Source organism: Haemorhous mexicanus, chromosome 6 (genome assembly GCF_027477595.1).
Source record: "Haemorhous mexicanus isolate bHaeMex1 chromosome 6, bHaeMex1.pri, whole genome shotgun sequence".
Lineage (NCBI taxonomy): Eukaryota > Metazoa > Chordata > Aves > Passeriformes > Fringillidae > Haemorhous > Haemorhous mexicanus.
This window is the reverse complement of record NC_082346.1, coordinates 65,239,117-65,260,149: the sequence shown is the minus strand read 5'-3', so window position 1 is coordinate 65,260,149 and position 21,033 is coordinate 65,239,117. Positions and strand designations below refer to the sequence as shown.

Below are 21,033 nucleotides of genomic sequence, written 5' to 3'. Positions count from 1 at the left end.
TACCTTCGCACTTTTCCCTGCATTCCCAATCCTTCACATTTTTTTCCTTGCAATCCACATCCTCCAGACTTTTCACTGCATTCCACATCCTTTACATTTTCACTCCAACCCCAACCCTTCACATTTTTCCTACAATCCAAATCCTTCACATTTTTTCCCCGCTATCCAAATCCTTCACATTTTTTCCCCGCTATCCAAATCCTTCACATTTTCTCCTGCAATCCCAATGTGTTTCTCATGGCAATCCCAATCTTTTCTGTTTTTCACCAAAATCCAAATCCTTCACTTTTTTCACTGAAATAAAAATATGTCTTATTTTTCACCACAGTCCACATCCATCACATTTTCCCTTCATTCCCAATCCTTCAGCTTTTTCCTTGTCATCTACATCCTTCAGATTTTTCACTGCAATCCCAATCCTTCATATTTTGTACCACAGTCCCAATCTTTCACATCCTTCACCACAATCCTAATCCTTCATATTTTTGCAGTAATCCCAACCCTTCACATTTTTCACTCCAATCCCAACTCTTCACATTTTTCACAACAATCCCAATCTTTCCCTTTTTTCACTCCAATTCCAGTCCTTCCCTTTTTTCACCTCAATCCCAACCCTTCACATTTTTCACTCCAATCCCAATCCTTCACATTTTCCTTGCAATCCAAATCCATCACGTTTTTCACTCCAATCCCAATCCTTCCCTTTTTTCACAACAATCCCAGTCCTTCACATCCTTCACCACAATCCCAATCCTTCACATTTTTCACTGTAATCCCAACCTTCATATTTTCACTCCGATCCAAATCCTTCACATTTTTTTTCTGCCATCCCAATCCCTCACAGTTTTCCCTGTGATTCCAGTCCTTCACATCCCTCACTACAATCCCAATCATCAACATTTCTCCCTGCAATCCCAACCCTTCACATTTTTCACAACAATCCCAATCCTTCCCTTTTTTCACTCCAATTCCAGTCCTTCCCTTTTTTTCACCACAATCCAAGTCCTTCACATCCTTCACCACCATCCCAACTCTTCACTTTTTTCACTCCAATCCCAATCCTTCACATTTTCCTTGCAATCCCAATCCTTCACATTTTTCACCATGATCCCAACCTTCATATTTTCACTCTGATCCAAATCCTTCACATTTTTTTCCTGCCATCCCAATCCCTCACAGTTTTCCCTGCAGTTCCAGTCCTTCACATCCCTCCCTACAATCCCAATCATCCATATTATTTTTCCTTGCAATCCCAACCCTTCACATTCTTCCAACCGTGAAAAATCCGCGAACCCGCGGCATCCGCCATTACAATCGGGATTCCCGAGGAGCCCAACATTTCTTGGGAACAACAGATATTTAAAGGCATTCCTAAAGGATCAAAGGCAGAATTCCAAGGATTTACTCACAGTACACGTCCACTCGGATGGATTTGATGGCCGGGGAGCCCAGGCCGTTCTCAGCCTTGCAGTAGTAGCGGCCTCCCTGGTGTCTCTGGATGTTGGAAATCCTCAGGGTTTCGTTGAAGACACTGGAATCTTGGAATCTGTCAGAGGCACTTCCTGCTGTTTTGGTCCACCTGATCTGAGCAAGCACCAAAAACCAGGATTACCTTTAGGTCTGGAAAATGGGCACAGTCTAAAACCCAGCACCAATATCCAGGATAACTTTAGGTCTGGAAAATGGGCACAGTCTAAAACTCAGCACCAATATCCAGGATAACTTTAGGTCTGGAAAATGGGCACAGTCTAAAACTCAGCACCAATATCCAGGTTAATTTTAGGTCTGGAAAATGGGCACAGTCTGAAACTCAGCACCAAAATCCAGGATAACTTCAGGTCTGGAAAATGGGTAGAGTCTAAAAGTTGCCACCAAAACCCAGGATTACTTTAGGTCTGGAAAATAGGCGCAGTTTAAACCTTGGCACTGAAATCCAGGCTAACTTTAGGTCTGGAAAATAGGCGCAGTCTAAAACTCATCTCCAAAACCCAGGCTTACCTTTAGGTCTGGAAAATGTGCACAGTCTAAAACTCAGCACCAAACCACAGGATTTGTGTGGGTGGCACCAGGATTTCACCTTGGATGACTCAGGGAAATTCCCAAGGAACTCAGCAGCTCACGGGAACAAACACTTCATCCAAGAGTCCCTGAGGAGCAGCATCTCATGGGATCATGGAATGGTTTGGGTTGGAGGAGTTTAGGGATCCTGTTCCAGGCCCTGCCATGGCAGGGACACCTCCCACTATCCCAGGTTGCTCCAAGCCTTGAACATTCCCAGAGATTTCTGATCTGTGGGATTTGAGACTGCCTGTGCTGGGTCTGGGAGGAGAAATGAATTTATATTTCTTTTTTTTCCTGATGATTTTCTTATTTTTGTAATCACAGAATCCTGGAATAATTTGGGTGGGAAGAGACCTTAAATTCCATCCAATTCCAACCCAGGGACACTTTCCACCATGCCAGGGAGCTCCAAGCCCCAGTTCTCCAGGAGAGCTGGAGAGGAACTTGGGACATGGGATGGAGGGACAGGAGCCAGGGAATGGCTCCCGGTGCCAGAGGGCAGGGATGGATGGGAGATTGGGAACCGGGAATTCCTGGCTGGGCTGGAATTGCCAGAGCAGCTGGGGCTGCCCCTGGATCCCTGGCAGTGCCCAAGGCCAGGTTGGACACTGGGGCTGGAGCAGCCTGGGACAGTGGGAGGTGGAATGGGAGAAGGGCTGCAATGGGATGGGATTTAAGGTCCCTTCCAACCCAAACCATTCTGGGATTCTGTGATTCCATGATCACAGGGAATGGCCTCCCACTTCCAGAGGATAAATTGCCTTTATGGGCCAACTCGTGCCCTTGGGATTGCACATTCCAACACTTTCTTTTTTCCAGGGAAACACAATTTTTTCCTGATCCAAGGAAAAGCTGGCAGTGACAGGAGCTGTGAGCAGGCAGGACATGAGCATCCAGATTCCGCACCAAGGATCCCAAGGAAATTGCTCTTTTCCAGCTTGGTTGTTGTAACACATTGGGAAAAGGAGATTTCCTTTTATTTTCCAGCAGAGGAAAACTCTGGAAAATTATGGAAAAAATCAGCAGCAAACCCACAAAGCTACAACTCCTACGGAAAAGTGTCAGTGTTTTTTTCACTTTATTCCCAAAGATTCCACAGTAATCCTGAAACTGGAATCTGGGGATGCCTCCAAAAATAATAAAATCAATCACATAAAATCAATTTTTAAAATCCATTTCTTCACATTTGAGTTCACATTTTACACATTGGCATCCAAACTCTGGAAAATCAGGCAGATATCCAAGAGGTCTGAATCACAAAAATTTGGGATTTAGTTTTGGAATTCCAGAGGAAACTTTCCTCTGGAAAAGGAAAAGAAAACTTTCAAGGCTGAAAGTCCAAATATTACTGGAAAAAATAAAGGGATTTGAAGGAATTGCTGGATAATTTAAAAGGGTTTTAACAAGTGGATCCTGAGGAAAAAAAGATTCCATTCTTATGTAAATCAGTAAAACTTCAGGTAAAAAATGGTTAAAAATCATAAATTGATAAAATTCCTTTATCCTGCTCATTTGAATTGATCTTTTTTTAATGGAAAAGTAGGATTTAGGGAGGTACCCACAAATTCTTTCCCAAGAAAACTTGGAATAACCTGGCCAATGATCAATTGCATTAATTAATCTTCGATTAATTTGGATTACTTTGATTCCAGTGTTGTTCCTTAGGACTTGCTGATGTTTCCCTGCTTCCAAAAATTAACACTTTAATCCTGAATAATCCATAAACATTTTTTCTATCAATACCCCACTGAAGAATGATGGATTTTCCATCCTGCCGGGCTGGAAAATGCCTTTTTCAGCATTAACTGGGAGCTGAGGTTGGAAATTTCCCTGAGTTTTTTACAGGATTATTTGAACCTTCCTGGTGGGAAACTCTGGACTGGCACCTACCTAAATTATCCCAGGAATTTGAGGAAATTATCTGAACAGCTCCACGTTTTGGATATTTTTTTAATTTTTCCAACTTTTTTATTCAGCAACTTTAATTAATTTTAAAAAATTCACCTTCATAATAAAGATTAATAAAAAATAAATAATTTAAAGGCAGAAAGAAGCAGGCAAAACTCCACTGGGATTCCTAATTATTTCTTTTTATGAAGGCTTTCCAATGTAGAATTCCATGTCAAACCTCTGGAATCACAAACACATCCTCATAATTTCAATGTCTGGGAATTCCCTGGAATTTTTTAAAGGCAAATAAATACAACACATTTTGTCATTTTGAGCTTCTAAACCGGCACAAAATCAAGCCCGGGGATGAGAACTCCATAAAATCCAAATCCAGACTCTTATTTCCCTTGTGGACCTGTCTAAATCCTGATTTTTTTTTTTTTTTTTTTTTTCCAGGGACAGAAGAAGTGGCTGTTGTTGCCATCCAGGTTCAGGGATTGATCAAATCCTCACATGTTTGGGGAAAAAAAGCCTGGGGTTGAATTAAACCCAAAGGAAAGAGCTGAAAAGCAGGAAGGATGGGCACTGGGAGAGCTGGAAAGAAGGAATGGGATCCAAGGATGAGGCAATTCCAGGAATTCTGTGCAGGAGTTACTTCCCAGGAGCCAAAATTGCTCAAAAATGCCCCTCTGCTCGGGAAACAGGATAATTGGGAATGTTCCCCTGGAGAGGAGAAGGCTCCAGGCAGAGCTCAGAGCCCCTGGCAGGGCCTGAAGGGGCTCCAGGAGAGCTGGAGAGGGACTGGGGACAAGGGATGGAGGGACAGGAGCCAGGGAATGGCTCCCAGTGCCAGAGGGCAGGGATGGATGGGAGATTGGGAACTGGGAATTCCTGGCTGGGCTGGGATTGCCAGAGCAGCTGGGGCTGCCCCTGGATCCCTGGCAGTGCCCAAGGCCAGGCTGGACACTGGGACACCCTGGGACAGTGGGAGGTGTCCCTGCCATGGCAGGGCTGGTTTGGAATAAGGTGGTTTTTAACATCCCTTTGAACCCATTCCAGGATTCCATGGAAAGAACTGGGAATGGGGAGGTGATCCCAGTGCTCACCAGTGCTCCATGGTGAGCACTGCTCTGAATCCCCAGTCAGCTAAAAAATAAAGTTTTTGTTCCATAAACCAGAAAATAATCAGAGTAGGAATCTCCCATTCCCTCTCTCTAAAGCTTCTACAATTCCCTTGGATTAAAATCCAAGGAAAGGGCCCTCTGTGAGGGGTGTAACCTTGGGAAGATGAGGAATATCAGGCAAAGGTCTGGAGAAAAACCACAGAACTCATTAAAATAACAAAAATTTCCCCAGGGAAGCAAGGGATAAGCTCAACAATGGTGCAGTATCCCAGGAAAAGTCAGGGAATAACCATCAACAGATTTAAAATACCCAGGGGGGAGCAGGAATTGATCATGGATCAATTCCCAGTGTAAAAGGCAAAGTTAAGGGAGAAACAAAATGGATCAGGAATCACTTTGTGTTTGCTCAGCCCCAAATGTTCATGCCAAACTTCTTCAACCCATGTTGTTCCATTAAATCAGAGTCAGCACTTCTAAAGAATTTTTCTGGGAATGCTGGAAGTTTCAGGATGGACCCAGGGACAGGAAATCTCCTCCTCAGCACCAGGATAGGCTCCATTAAACCATTCCCATGTTTGGGATTTCCACCACCCAACGGCCACCCATGCACAACCCTCAGTGTCCAAAGGGGCAAATCCCAATTTTTCCCTAAAAAACATTGAGCATTCCAAGTTTTCCCAGGAATTTGCCTCTCTGGACAACCTCTGAGGTCCCAGTTTACCCCCAGCTGTGACCCCAACCCAGAGGTGATGCCTTCACCCACTTTGGGAATGGGATCTTTGGAGGGTGGAGATCTTTGGAGCTGCTCCCTCCCACCTCAATCAGGACAGGGAGCCAGCAGCTCCCTGTTCCCAGAGGGATTTGTTTCCCTCAAGAGTAAAAAGGCATCACAATGTGTTTGTGTCATTAAATTCGAACTGCAGTCTAAACAGAGAGGGGAAAATGCCTAAAATGGATTTTTTTTTCCACTTCAAATTCACTCCTCAGAGCAGAGTCGTGGTTCAAAGTGACAAAGCCGTGGTGAAACCCAGGCAGTTCAAATTGAGACTTTTTTTCCCTCTTAAAACAGCAATTTCAGGTGTTGTTTCTGCTTTTCCTTCTCCCCATCTCCACTCATTTTACTCCCCTTGAAGTAGTAAAAAACAGGGAAGCAGCTTCACACAGCGTTCCCAAAATGTTGACAGGGATGACAATGACTCAACTGAGCTCCACACGAGGAAATGTTTCTTCTCTGATCTTTCAGCAATACAAATTTGACTCCATTACCTGTCAAAGACATTAGGGGAGGGATTTTGGGGCTGACACGAAGATTTGGGGCTGGGAAGTGTCATAAATAAAGGAACTCAAAGAAAAACCCCAAACAAACAAAAAGACAAAACAAAACCAACCAAGCTCTCCTTCAAAAACCCCAAAGTGGTTTTCAGGAGATTCCTGTCCCTCATAATTTCACAGAATTGTCAAGGTTGGAAAAGTCCTCCAAGATCATGAAGTCCAGCATGGCACTGCCAAGGCCACCACTGCCCCATGTCCCCAGGTGCCACATCCACAGGGATTTGAATCCCTCCAGGCATGGGGACTCCACCCTGTACCTGTCCCAGGGCTGGGGAACCCTTTTAGGGAAGAAATTCTCCCAAATATCCAATCTAAACCTCACAGAATCCCTGAGGTTGGAAAAGAGCTCCAAGATCAGAGTCCCAGCTGTGCCCAGTGCCCACCTTGTCCCCAGCCCAGAACTCTGAGTGCCACCTCCAGGTGACACCTGCAGGGATGGGCACTCCAACCCTCCCTGGGCAGTGCCAAGGCCTGAGCCCCCTTTCCATGGGGAAATTCCTGCAGTGCCCACCCTGAGCTCCCCTGGCCCAGCCTGAGGCCGTTCCCTCTGCTCCTGTCCCTGTTCCCTGGAGCACAGCCCGACCCCCCGGCTGTCCCCTCCTGGCAGGAGCTGTGCAGAACCACAAGGGCCCCCTGAGCCTCCTCTGCTCCAGGCTGAGCCCCTGCCCAGCTCCTCAGGAATTCTCCAGCCCCTTCCCAGTTCCCTCAGCCTCTCCAGCCCCTTCCCAGCTCTGTTCCCATCCCTGGACACAATCTCCAGCCCCTCCAGTCCTTCCTGTCACGAATGACCCCCGCTGACCCCAAGATCTGAGGTGGGACCTCACCAGTGCCAAGCTGAGTCTCCAGAGTTTCACCCATCCCTAATTTTTTTCCCCATCAGGCCCACACAACATTCCCACCCTGTGGTAGATTCCACAGGAAGCCAGGCTGGTTTTTGGGAATCCTCTTCCAGACCTGACTAACCCCAGCTCAGTGGAGCTGCCCCAAGGCTGGGTTTAAGGGGCTCTGTTCCCTCCACGTCGTGCTCTGGAACATCACCGAGGTTATTGATTCCCTGCAGATCAAACTCAGCCTGTTTGATTAAAGCTGTTCCCATTTTAAAAACTCCAGAAAAAAATAATCCAGAAAAATCATGCTGTCCTTCAGACAGTGCCAACAGCACAAGAAGAAACTCCAGGAAAATCCCTAAATATTGGGAGCTGATATATCCCAGGTTATGTTCACATCAGAGCTTGTTGGTATTTCCAGAATATTCTGGTGAGGCTGAAAATGAACCCCAACCTTATTTCCAGGAAATTTTCTGAATTAAATCCCAAGTCTCAATGATCCAAACCCTAAATTTGTCAGTAATCCAAACCCTAAATATCAATTAACCAAACCCTGAGTTTCCCTGTGATCCTAACACTAAATCTCAAAGATCGAAACCCTAAATCTCCCAGTGATCCAAACCCTAAATTTTCCAGTGACCAAAACCCTAAATCTCAAAGACCCAAAACTTAAATCTCCCAGCGACCTAACCTTAAATCTCCCTGTGATCCAAACCCTAAATCTCAAAGATCCAAACCCTAAATCTCCCAGTGATCCATACCCTAAATCTCAAAGATCCCAACCTTCAATCTCCCTGTGATCCAAACCCTAAATCTCAAAGATCCAAACTTTCAATCTCCCAGTGATCCAAACCCTAAATTTCCCAGTGATCCCAATCAGCTGGGCCATATTTTCCTCCCACAGGATCCCAATTCCTCCCAATGCTCTCTCTGATCCCAAAATGGGAGTGAGAGTCTGAGCTGCCACCAGGTTCAGCTGTGGTGACAAAGAAAGGAGCTGACATTTGATTTTGCTGGAAAAGTGAGAGAAATTGGGAGGGGGAGCAGAGAAAATGGGAAAAGGGTGGGAATCTCGATAAGAGGGATTTGGCAGCCCAGCTTGGCCAGGCAGGAGCAGCAGCTGCTGAGAACGAATCACAGATCCTGCAAAAACTCCCAGATTCCTGTAAAATATCAGATATTCCATATAAAATATTCCTTAGAAAATCAGGAATCAGAGTAACTGGCTGAACAAGGGTTATTTGTTTGGGATTTTTCCCAAAAATAAATCCCTTTTTTCCTTTCAAATGACAAGGTCCTGATGGTCACAAAGCACTAAAAAATGTGATGACACAAAATTCTGGGACCTAAACACATTCCAAAAAGGAGATTATTCCTTGGTGGGAATTTAATCCATCCATACCTTCTTATCCCAGTCACTGGATGCAACTTTTCCATCAGGCAATTCCAAAATATCAGCCTGAGCATGGCCTGCCTGCACACTCCAGGTGTTGGAGACAGGACAAGGAATATGTGGAATTAGTCAGGATGGAAATTCCAAAGATTTTGACTCAATGTTTCCATGTTTTTTGCTCCGTGAACACTGATTTTCCCTTTTTTCCAGAGGATAAACTGGCAAAGTCTCCTCCAGACAGGAAAACACCTCAAACAATGTTAAAAAACACTGGAAAAGGATCAAATCTCTCCTTCTCTGAACCTGGCACGGCTTAAAAAGATCCCAGCAATTCCTTTGTTCTGGGAAAAGGAATTGGAAAGGTGTTGGCATCCCACTGGCTGAGATTCCAGCTCATTGCCAATTCCAGGAGAAGAAAAACTCTGCAAACTCCAGTAATCCCAAATAGCATCATTCATGTCTTGTGGAGCACTCCTGGCGCACCTTCCAACAACTCCCACCAGTGCCAAGGAACGGAATCTGGGAAGGCTTCCCACATTTCGGGAGAATTGCAAGGAGATGTAAAGGAAAAAAAAAAAAAAAAAAGGCCTGGATCAGCTTGCAGCTAGGAATAAAACCAGGACTAAGGGCTGGGATTAAGGGTTTGGAAAGGTAGGTTTAAGGGAATCAGCACAATGGGAAGCAACGATGGGAACTTCCAAAGAGAAGGGAAGAGAGCTAAAAATCAGGGAATGTTTAAAACTGGACCAAACGGCCCTGGAAAAGGGGACAGCCACTAACCCACAGCTACCTGAGGGACTGGGGACAGGAGCCAGGGAATGGCTCCCAGTGCCAGAGGGCAGGGATGGATGGGAGATTGGGAATTCCTGGCTGGGCTGGAATTGCCAGAGCAGCTGGGGCTGCCCCTGGATCCCTGGCAGTGCCCAAGGCCAGGCTGGACACTGGGACACTCTGGGACAGTGGGAGGTGTCCCTGCCCATGGCAGGGGTGGCACTGGGTGGGGTTTGAGGCTCTCCCAACTCAAATCATTCCAACAGCTGATTTCTCTTCCCAACAACACCATTCCAACCCAAATCATCCCAAGATTCCATAGCACTTAAGGGCTTCTCCCAATTTCACCATTCCAGCCCATCCATTCATGGAATGGTGTTGTTGGGAACCCAACTCATCCATTCCATGGATGCCAGTGCACTTGAAGGCTCTTCCCAGCTACACCATTCCAACCCAAAACACTCCATCATCCTGTAGCAGTGGAAGGCTCTTCACAACATCATTCCAACCCAAACCATTCCAAGATTCCACACCACTCTATGGCTCTTCCCAATTACACCACTCCAATCCAAAACATTTCAATTCCCTGCATGAGAGTGGCTCCTGGATTTTCCAGACCTGAAGGATTTTTTCTCTCTTATTTAATTCATCTTTCTTTGGCTCTGGTACAAATTCCCTGGATTTCTTTTCCACAGCACTCTAAGGCTCTTCCCAACATCATTCCAAACCAAACAATTCCAGGATTCCATAGCACTTAAGGGCTTTTCCCAGTTTTACCATTCCAGCCCATCCAAACCAAACAATTCCAGGATTCCATAGCATTTAAGGGCTTTTCCCAATTTCACCATTCCAGCCCATCCATTCATGGAATGGTGTTGTTGGGAACCCAACCCATCCATTCCATGGATTCCACTGCACCTGAAGGCTCTTCCCAGCTACACTATTCCAACCTGAACCATTCCAACATTCCACAGCACTCAAAGGCTCTTCCCAACAACACCATTCCAACCCAAACCATTCCATGATCCCACAGCATTTGAAGGTTCTTCCCAGCTACACCATTCCAAGATTCCACAGCAGCTGAAGGCTTTTCCCAACACCATCGTTCCAACCCAAACCATCCCATGATTCTTTAGAAGTTGAAGGCTCCTCCCACTGCACCATTCCATGATTCCACAACGGTTGAAGACTTTTCCCAGCAGCACCATTCCAACCCAAACCACTCCAATTCCACCCACGGGAATGTCCCCTGGATTTCCCAAACTTGCAGGATTATTTCTCTTTTGTTGCAATTCCACTTCCTTTGGCCGCGGTGCAAATCCCCTGGATTTCGCCAGCGCTTTCTCCTTAACGATGTATTTACCTAATTAGCATAATTGTCTGCAATTATGTAATTAGCGTTCATATGTGTAATCATTGGAACATGTAATTAGCGCTAATTACACCATTAAAGCCTGCGAGTCAGAAATATCTTTATCATTTTGATTGACAGGCATATGGGAAGGGGGGGGAAGGAAAAAAATCCCTCTCGTTATTTTTATCCCCTTGAATCACGAAATCTGCAGGAGGATCCAGGATTCAGCCCGGAATGGCGCTGGAATTCTTCGAAAATCTGACATTATTGATCCAAATGAAAGCCAGGTCATTCCGTTGGAAGAGGAGGAGAAAAAACTACTCGAAAATAAGGAAAATTCAGGGAAGTGCAGCAAAATTTTTGTGGAAGAAAGAAATTAGGAATTATTTTGAACTATTTAATTTTTCATGTCTGATATTCGAATATGAAAATTAAGGGAAGAGTCCCCAAATGCAGCAAGATTTTTCTGGAAAAAGAAATTAAGGATTATCAAAAATAAGGAGGAAAATTCAGGAAAGAGGCACCAAGTGCAGCAAGGTTTCTCTGTAAAAAGAAATAAAGAATTATCTGAAAATATTTAATGTTTAATTCTGCTATTGACCGGATTTGAGGAAGAGAAACAATACTGGAAAAGAGAAAACAGAAAACAGCTGTGGGATTTTTCTGTAAAGAAATTAGGAATTATCTGGAAATATTTAACTTTTAATTCTAATATCACTGCATTTTAGGAAGAAAAATAATACAGAAAAAGAGAAAAACCCTATGAAAATTGTTCTGCGGAGATGCTGCTGCATCCTAAAAAAGGATTTTTAAACTCCTTGGATTTTTAGCCCCTCTGAGAAATCCAAATTTATCTGAAAACTCAATATTTAGGTTCAGTTTGTTTTGTTTTAACATCTGTGCTGGGGACCTGTAGGACAGCACATGAACAAACATCTGGCATGGAATAATTTAACTGAGACAGTAAAAATTGGGATTTAAAAAAATTATTTTTAAATATTATCCCTTTACTTTTAACTATTACTTTTAAATATTGACCCAAATTAAATATTTGAATTTATTTCAAGTTCAGCTCTTCTAGTTCAGGGTTCTTGGGACTTTTAGAAGTTTATTTTAAAAAGACAAAAAAAAAAATTAAAAATCAAGTGTCTGAGCTGCCCAAAAATTTGGAAGGAGTAGAGGGGAAGCCTTTAAAAGAGATATTTGGAAATAAATATTAGTTGGAAATATAAATATCCCTGGATAAAGATTTTCCAGCCTGATGAACTCCATTGCAACATCCAAGTGTTCAGGTGAAAGGCAGCAAAATCCACCTGGAGCTTCCCAAGTCATTCCCAGCTGCCCGAGGAGGGAGGAGAGCTCAATCCAGGAGAAAATGTTATCCATGGAAATGTCAGCATGGAGATTAAAACATCCCAGAAGGATCCTGAGAGGTTGTTCTCCCATCCCAGCAGGAAAATCCCAACTTGTTCCAATTCTCCCCACCAGGCACCTCAGCTGGGTGAGCTTTTGGGATAAGAATTTTTTCCTTTAAAACATAAAAGCAACAAACTCCAGAGCCTTAGGAGTTCATGGGATCTCAAAATCCTGGAATGGTTTGGGTTGGGAGAGATTTTAAGGATCATCCCATCCCACCCCTGCCATGGCAGGGACACCTCCCACTGTCCCAGGGTGTCCCAGTGTCCAGCCTGGCCTTGGGCACTGCCAGGGATCCAGGGGCAGCCACAGCTGCTCTGGCAATTCCAGCCCAGCCAGGAATTCCCAATTCCCAATCTCCCATCCATCCCTGCCCTCTGGCACTGGGAGCCATTCCCTGTGTCCTGTCCCTCCATCCCTTGTCCCCAGTCCCTCTCCAGCTCTCCTGGAGCCCCTTCAGGCCCTGCCAGGGGCTCTGAGCTCTGCCTGGAGCCTTCTCCTCTCCAGGGGAACATTCCCAATTATCCTGTTTCCTGAGCAGAGGGGCATTTTTGAGCAATTTTGGCTCCTGGGAGGTAACTCCTGCACAGAATTCCTGGAATTGCCTCATCCTTGGATCCCATTCCCTTCTTTCCAGCTCTCCTAGTGCCCATCCTTCCTGCTTTTCAGCTCTTTCCTGTGGAACAGCTCCTAAATCCTGTGGGTTTAATTAAACCCCAGGCTTTTTTCCCCTCCAAAAAATATGAGGATTTAATCAGTTCCTGAACCTGGATGGCAGCAAGAGCCACTGCTTCTGTCCCTCCAGGCCCTGCCAGGGGCTCTGTGCTCTCCCTGGAGCCTTCTCCTCTCCAGGGGAACATTCCCAGCTCTCCCAGCCTGGCTCCAGAGGGCCTCCAGCCCTTGGAGCAGCTCCGTGGATTCCTCTGGATCATTCCAGCACCTCCAGGTCCTCCTGCTGCTGGACCCAGAGCTGGAAGCAGCTCTGCAGGTGGGATTCCATGGACAACATTCCATTCAGAGCAATGGGACCGATTCCTGACAATCCTCCCGAAAAAGCCTCCCGAGCGTTTCCTTGGGAGATCTCCCTCCAAAGCCACCAGCACCGCCTGATCTGCATCAGCTGCTGGTTTCCCTGGTTACCACATCATCCATGTACTCATCAAACCCATTCCTTTCCAGGCAGACCTCCCAGCTCCAGCCTTCATTCCAGAGCCACCCCCATCCCTGTGCCAGGAGACTGGAATGGTTTTCCATGTGCCCATGGAAAAACAGCTCCTGGTGCTTTATCCCAGAGCTGCTGCTCCAGCCTTTCCTGAGCCCGTCAGAACCAGGGAAATACCAGCTGACAGCACAAAGGGAAAACAAAACACTGCAGAGCTTTGGGAGGGGAGGAAACAGATGGAAAATAGTCAGAGGACAAGTGTCCATATTTCAGGAAAACTGGAATTTTTTCTTGTTTTCCTTAAAGTAATAGGAGAGTCCTGCTCTGTGGGCACTGGGAATTTTCCATATGGGATTTCCTGAACATTTAAGCTGCCCAAATGTCAAAATGAAACCGCTCTGGTGCCACTCCCCAACGCTGATGTCATTCCCAGCTCCATGAGATTCCCTCCAGGCTCATCCCAATGATTGCTGAGGCTGTAACAAGTCTGAGCTCGATATTCCCAACAGAGGGAATGGGATTGAAACCCAAGCTTCCCTTCCCTAATGCTGCTTTTTTTCTGGATTTAACCTCTTTGGATTGAACCTCTTTTTATCTGGATTTGACCTCTTTCCCTCAGCACTTCCAAGCCCTTTTTAGGAACCTGCAAACACATTCCCTGTGAAGAGACAACAGCCATCTGGAAACTGGAAAACTGGCAGGAAGTGCTCAAATGATTCAGGATAAAACAACTGAGGAGTTCATTCCTTTTATCAGCTTGCAAACCATTGGAATCATGGAACGGTTTGGGATGGAAGGGACATTCGAGATGAGCTCAGAGGCACCAGTGGCTCATTCCCAAAGATCCTGGTGCAGCTCCAGGAGTCCCTTACTCCGTGCTGTGGATGCTGTGATTCCTGCCCTCGATTTTTGGCACAATCCCTGCTCCTCCCTCCTGGCAGACAGAGCAGGGCAGGCTCGGAGCCCTGCAGAGCTCTGCAGAGGTGTGAATTCAGGTGCTGTGCTCGGGGGAGAAAACATCAAATAAACTCCTTTGAGCAGCACCAACGTCATGCGAAGCCTCACCACAGATTGCTTTTCATGCCAGAGCAGGATGGAAACATTTTTCCTTGCTAAACGGGAGCTTCATCGAGTCAAACATTCAGGAAAGGGTTTTCTCCAGCATAAAATCCAGGCTAATTTAGTCATGAGTCAGGCTGGGTTTTGTCAGGTGCTCAGTGAACATTTGTAAAGTCTTCCCGTGAACTGAGGAGTGTCAGATGGAATCAGCATCAATTTTCCTAACAAGGCTCCAATTACTGCTCCAAGGAGCTGCAGAGTGGGGTGGGAAAGCAGCTGCTCCCGTGTGAGGGACCCCCACCCCCCTTCCCTGGCTGCATCAGCACTTGATAAGAATTCTTATCAATTAAAACCAAAAACGTGGCACCCACTCTGCCTCAAAGGAGCCTTTTATGTCTGACTCACAGCTGATCAAAGGGAGCAGAGTGTGGGGTTTTTGTTGGGGGTTTTTTGGGAATGCTGCTTTTTCTGGTCTAATGGATGGAGTGCCAGGGAATGGGAATTTTTCCCTTCCAGGCATTAATAAGAAGAAGGCAGGATCTTGTTCTGCAGTGTCGGAGGAGGCTCCACTAATCACGGGGAGTAATTAGGGAGGTGCATTTGAAATAATTAAGGGGTTTTTAAAACGTGCCACAGTCCCCTGGGTCTGTTCATGGGGAGAGCTCGGTGCTTTCTAAGGAGTTTAGGAGTGACAGGATAATGGGGAATGGCTTTAAACTGACAGGGAATATTGGGAGGGAATTCCTGGCTGGGAGGGAGGTGAGGTGCTGGGATGGAATTCCCAGAGAATCTGTGGCTGCTCCTGGATCCCTGGAAATGTCCAAGGCCATGTTGGAGCAGCCTGGGATAGTGGGAAGTGTCCCTGTCCATGGCAGGGGGTGGCACTGGATGGGCTTTAAGTTCCTTCCCATCCAAACCATTCCATGATTCCATTAATTCCATATATATATATATTTTTATATATATATATTTTTTAATATATTTTTATATACATATTTATTTATATTTATATTTATAGTTATAGTTAGTTATAGTTATAGTTATAGTTATAGTTATAGTTATATTTAAATATAAATATAAATATAAATATAAATATAAATATAAATATAAATATAAATATAAATATAAATATAAATATAAATATAAGCTTCAAGGCCCCTTCCAAACCAACCATTCCCTGCTCTGTGTCACCTGGGTCACCCCCTTTGGCCACCCCAGTTCCCAGCAGGCAGGATGTGTTTTTCCAGGCCCACACCCCCCTGGAGCAGCATTTCCCTGCCTCTGCTCCGGGCTCACAATCCCGGGAAGCCACCGGGATCTCCTGGCAGCTCCAAGGGGAGCAGCTCCTGCTGCCTCAGTGGCATCAGCACAGCACCCAACTCCTACAAGTGGGAAGAAAACACAACCAAACAGAGGCAGGGAGAAATTCCAGGGCTCCTAAAAGCAGATCCTCCCCTGCTTTGCTTGCCGGGAAAGCCACGGATCCATCACGTTCTTCACACCCCAGCAGCACCGTGAGCACTCCTGGATTTTTCTGGGAGAAAGGGATGTGCTCTGATGGCCCTGCTTGGAAGAAGGGTGGCAGGAGGATGTGAGGAGGAGGTGGGATCTCGTTAAGATGTGTTGCAACCTCCAAACAGGAAAAAAAATCCCTGAGTGTGCAGCTTCCAGATGGTTGGAATGACATGTGGCACTGGCAGCTGCTCCTTCCTGAGCCTCGGGAATGACAGGGGACAAGAGTGGGGAGGCAGCACCTGGGAGAGGGGAGGACGTGGTGGGAGGGCCAGAGGTCACCCTGCAGCACTGGGAGGGACAGGGGGAGGACTTGGACACTGTCCCCTGTCAGCTCCGCACGTTTTGCTGCTTGGAATGTGCCATTCCCACCGGGATAATGTCACCCGAGGTGGGACAGCACTTGGAGGTGAACCACAGGAACAATCACAGCCAGGGAAAGCAAACCCCAAGGACAGGGAGGTGGGATTGAAAACAAGGTCTTTATAAACTCCTGGAATCACTGAGATTGGAAAAGGCATCCAAGACTGAATCCCAGCACTCCCAAGGCCACCACAGATCCATGTCCCCAAGTGCCACATCCACAGGGATTTTAAATCCCTTCAGGGATGGCGACTCCACCACTGGCCCAGAGCAACCTTTTCTATTAAATTCTTCTTTGTCTCCAATGTAAAACCTCCCCTGGCAAACCTTGAGGCCATTTCCCATTGTTACTTGGGAAAAGAAGCCTGGACACACCCTCCTGTCAGGGATTTCCCATTCATCCTTCCATGGAAAACCCGGAATTCAAAATCCCAGCCAATCCCTGCTCATCAGATGCTTCTTCCTCTGCTCCCCATGATCCAAATGTCACTCCTCACTTTGGAAAGTCTCAGGTTTTCTTTCCAATGACTGGAGCTGACAGCACCGGTGAGAATTCCCAAGGAAAATCAGGAAAAAGCACATTCCTCAGTGCTGGGCAGGAGACTGTCACCAGTGGGGATGAAATGTCACCTCTTAGCTACTCAGTCCAGGAAATCCCTTATTTGTGTCCAGGGATAAGTGGCCTTTGGATATCCTGGCACATCCCTGTGGAGCTGGAGAGCAGGGACAGCCCAGCCCTTGGATCCTGGATAAAATCTGGAAAAAGAACAGATCCCCACAGGGTGATGCTGCTCCAAACTTTGCAGGATTTTATCCAAAAATCAAACCAGCCTCTCCTGACAGCCGTAATTTATGGGAAAAAAAAGGCTGCATTCACCTCGCCTGAGCGGGGATAAAGGGTTTTAAAAAATCCAGCCAGGAAAATTATTTCTATGGCAACTAATGGTGCATTCCAAAGCTGGGTGTGAGAAGGTGGGAAATCAGGAATAACAAATATTAATCACATGGAACATCTCAAAATTGCTCCATGGATAACAAGCAGACATTCGAGGATCTGTTGGGATGATCAGAGCCTGGTATTTAATTAGGAGTGAGGGGAATTTTTGGGATTAACAGGGCAATTGCTTTTAATTCTCCTTCTTTCTGATAATTCCCATATCCTTATACTTTTCCTCCCAAAAACCTCATTGATGCTGAGAAGACTCCATGAAAATTTAGAGGAGAAATTCCAAAAAATTCCCAGCAATTGAAAAGTGCAACCACCACTCTGAACACAGGAATTTCCCTGCCTGGAAATATCCCCAGGGGAAAATGTTGGGGCATGTGGTGGGAAAGGCAGCAAAGAGAACTGAAAAAATGGGAAGATTTGATAAATCTGAAGACCTGTGTTCAAAGAGAGACCCCCCCCCAGAGTGGAGTCACTGCAAGGATGACTTGGAAGAGATCAGAGACATCCCTGAGTCATCAGATCCCAAAGAACGACATCCATTGATCCCAAAGTTAAAAGAACAAATGTTGGAAAGACAAAAAGGGGATAAATGTGTGCTTTGGTGAAGCAGGAAGGAGGAGTGACAGCAGAGAAAAGGAAAGAAAATAGAATTTGTTTTCATTAATTCATTTCTCCTCCCAGAGCCATCACGGGCAGCCTCAAATCCTACAGATTCAAAATCCCTGGCAATGGTCAAGGCTTGGAATGGAAAATACCCCTGCCCATGGGAGGAGTTGGCACTGGTTCATTTTTAATCTCCTTTCCAACACAAACCATTCCACGATTCTGTGATTTTACAAATTCCCAATCCAGGGTTGTTTAATTCTTCCAGTGTTTAAACCAAAAGGAGTTTCCATGCCAAAAACAACTGGAAAATTTGAGAAATGTGGAAGTGTGAAAGCATTCTTGGAATGCACAATTCCATATTTATAACCCCATTCCCCAGCATCTGATCAAACAGCAGATGGAAAACAATTTCCATGCAATTTGCAAAAACCCAAATCTGACAGCATCTTGTGGAAAAATCAGGAAAAAATTGGAATACTGGAAGCACTGTCCCTAAACCATCACAGAATAAACTTCCACTACTTTGGCTTTAAATCTTCCCTTTAAATGGGGAACAATCATGGAATGAACAGCAGAGAAACAGCAAACCCCTCCCCCCTGGAGGAGCTCCCACTGAAGATCTCCGGGAGAATTCCCTGCTCCCAGTTCCTGCCTGTCCCTTGCAATTCCAAGAACTAAGGGTTTAATTCATCACCTTGGAAAGAAAATCCCTGGTGATTATCTTAATTAAAAATACCCGGTTAACAAGGTGTCCTGGCCCAAGGGGGTCACACCAGGGTGGTGCAGCAGGAGTTGCCAACAATCTTGAGCTTGATCAAATAAGGTTAGGCCTGGAAAAAGCTGATTTATTCCCAGGTAATTCTGGTTTATCCAGCTGCAGGTGTGAAAATCCCAGACAACAGGACAACTTTAGGGATTTTCATCCAACAATTGTCACCCTTAAAACTGTTTTCCCTCTCTTTTACCAACCTCCATGGAAATCAAACACACCAGGAATTTAAAGCACAATATTGCCAATATCAACACCAGATTTTCCAAAACAACTCTCTAACAATTGTCACCCTTATAATTGTTTTCCCTCTCTTTTACCAACCTCCATGGAAATCAAACACACCAGGAATTTAAAGCACAATATTGCTGATTTTGACACCAGATTTTCCAAAACAACTCTCTAACAATTGTCACCCTTATAATTGTTTTCCCTCTCTTTTACCAACCTCCATGGAAATCAAACACACCAGGAATTTAAAGCACAATATTGCTGATTTTGACACCAGATTTTCCAAAAAACTCTCCAACATTCCTGCTGTTGACGTTCCTCTGGAACATCCAACAGCCAAGATGGATCCCCCGCCTTGATCCCATTGGATCTTGCCCACCATGAAGACTCTGAAGGTGAACCCAGCTCGTGGAGGGTCTGAGGGTGTGGAGGGGACAGGTGTGGTGGGCAGGGACTCACCTGTGGCCGGGGGTGGCCGGTGACCAGGCAGGTGAGCTCCAGGGTCTCTCCCTCGCGGATGGTGTAGACGCGCTCCGAGTAGCGCTCCTCCTCGATGTTGCAGGCCAGGCCCGAGTGCACGATCCGCACCGTGGGGGGGGCTGCAGGGCCAGCAGAGAAACAGGATCAGAACCACATGGATCACCAAATTACAGGATATTCCAAGTTGGAAGAATCCCACAAAAATCAAGTCCAGCTCTTAAGGGAACCGAACGCAACCTTGGCATTCTAAGTTCCAAGATGCAACCAACCAAGCCCACCCCAAACAACCCCACTCCTGGACATGACCATGAGCTGGAGGGCTGCAAGGCCAGCAGAGAAATGGGAATAATGTGGATCATGGGATTATTGGAAGTTTAGGGTTGGAAAAAATCCACAAAGAACTGGATCAAGTCCAGTTCTTAAAGGAATCAAATATGACCTTGGCATTCTCAACTCCATGATCCAACCAACCAAGTCCATCCCAGACCACTCCACTCCTGGACATGGCCATGAGCTGGGGGGGCAGCAGGGCCAGCAGAGAAATGGGATCAGAACCACACGGATCACCAAATTACAGGATGTTCCAAGTTGGAAGAATCCGACAAAAATCAAGTCCAGCTCTTAAGGGAACCGAACACAACCTTGGCATTCTAAGTTCCAAGATGCAACCAACCAAGCCCACCCCAAACAACCCCACTCCTGGACATGACCATGAGCTGGAGGGCTGCAAGGCCAGCAGAGAAATGGGAATAATGTGGATCATGGGATTATTGGAAGTTTAGGGTTGGAAAAAATCCACAAAGAACTGGATCAAGTCCAGCTCTTAAGGGAATCAAATATGACCTTGGCATCCTCAACTCCATGATCCAACCAACCAAGTCCATCCCAGACCACTCCACTCCTGGACGTGGCCATGAGTTGGGGGGGCTGCAGGGCCAGCAGTGAAATGGGATCAGAACCACACCGATCACCAAATTACAGGATGTTCCAAGTTGGAAGAATCCCACAAAAATCAATTCCAACTCTTAAGGGAATCAAACACAACCTTGGAATTCTCAACGCCAGGATCCAACCAACCAAGCTCATCCCAGACCACCCCAGCCCTGGGGCTGGGCCTGAATGAGGGGGCTGCAAGGCTGGGAGAGAAATGGGATAAGAACCACATGGATCACCAAATTACGGTATGTTCCAAGTTGGAAGAATCCCACAAGGATCAAGTCCAGCTCTTAAGGGAATTAAATATGACCTTGGCATTCTCAGCTCCATGATCCAATCAACCAATCCCACCCCAGACCACCCCACTCCTGGGGTTGGCCCTGAATGGGAGGGCTGTAAAGCTGGGAGACAAATGGAATGAGAACCACATGGATCACAGGATTACAGGATGTTCTGAGCTGGAAAACCCACAAGGATTGAGTCCAGCTCTTAAGGGAACTGAGTCCACCTGACGTTTTCAGCTCCATGATCCAACCAACCAAGCCCACCCCAGTCCACCCCAGCCCTGGAACCAGCACTGAGCATCTCCCCCGCACAGTTACTCTTTGTTTACTCAGCACATACTCATCACCACAAGAGATTTCCATGGTTTTTATTAATCCCTGGCAATCCTGTGGATGAAACCTTCAGCACGCCCCACTTGTGTTCCAGTTTTATTGTTTCCATTTCCAAAATGAACTTGGCATTATTGTTTTTATTCTATATCTTCCTAAACGCATTATCACACTCGTTATGCAA

At 45.9% G+C, this 21,033-nt stretch overlaps 1 protein-coding gene across 3 annotated transcripts in view; it reads right to left on the bottom strand.

Annotated features, from left to right (window-relative positions):
• Positions 1-21,033, bottom strand: part of MDGA2 (MAM domain containing glycosylphosphatidylinositol anchor 2) — a 207,168-nt gene that overhangs the window by 126,899 nt on the left and 59,236 nt on the right. For 2 of the 3 annotated variants that reach the window (XM_059850733.1, XM_059850734.1), the window contains exons 2-3: positions 19,279-19,418; positions 1,410-1,584 (exon numbers count right to left, since the gene is read on the bottom strand). In XM_059850733.1, the coding sequence (XP_059706716.1) occupies positions 1,410-1,584; positions 19,279-19,418 (315 nt within the window). Of the gene's footprint in view, positions 1-1,409; positions 1,585-19,278; positions 19,419-21,033 lie in introns of those variants that run through there. The other variant, XM_059850735.1, reaches the window with a different exon arrangement.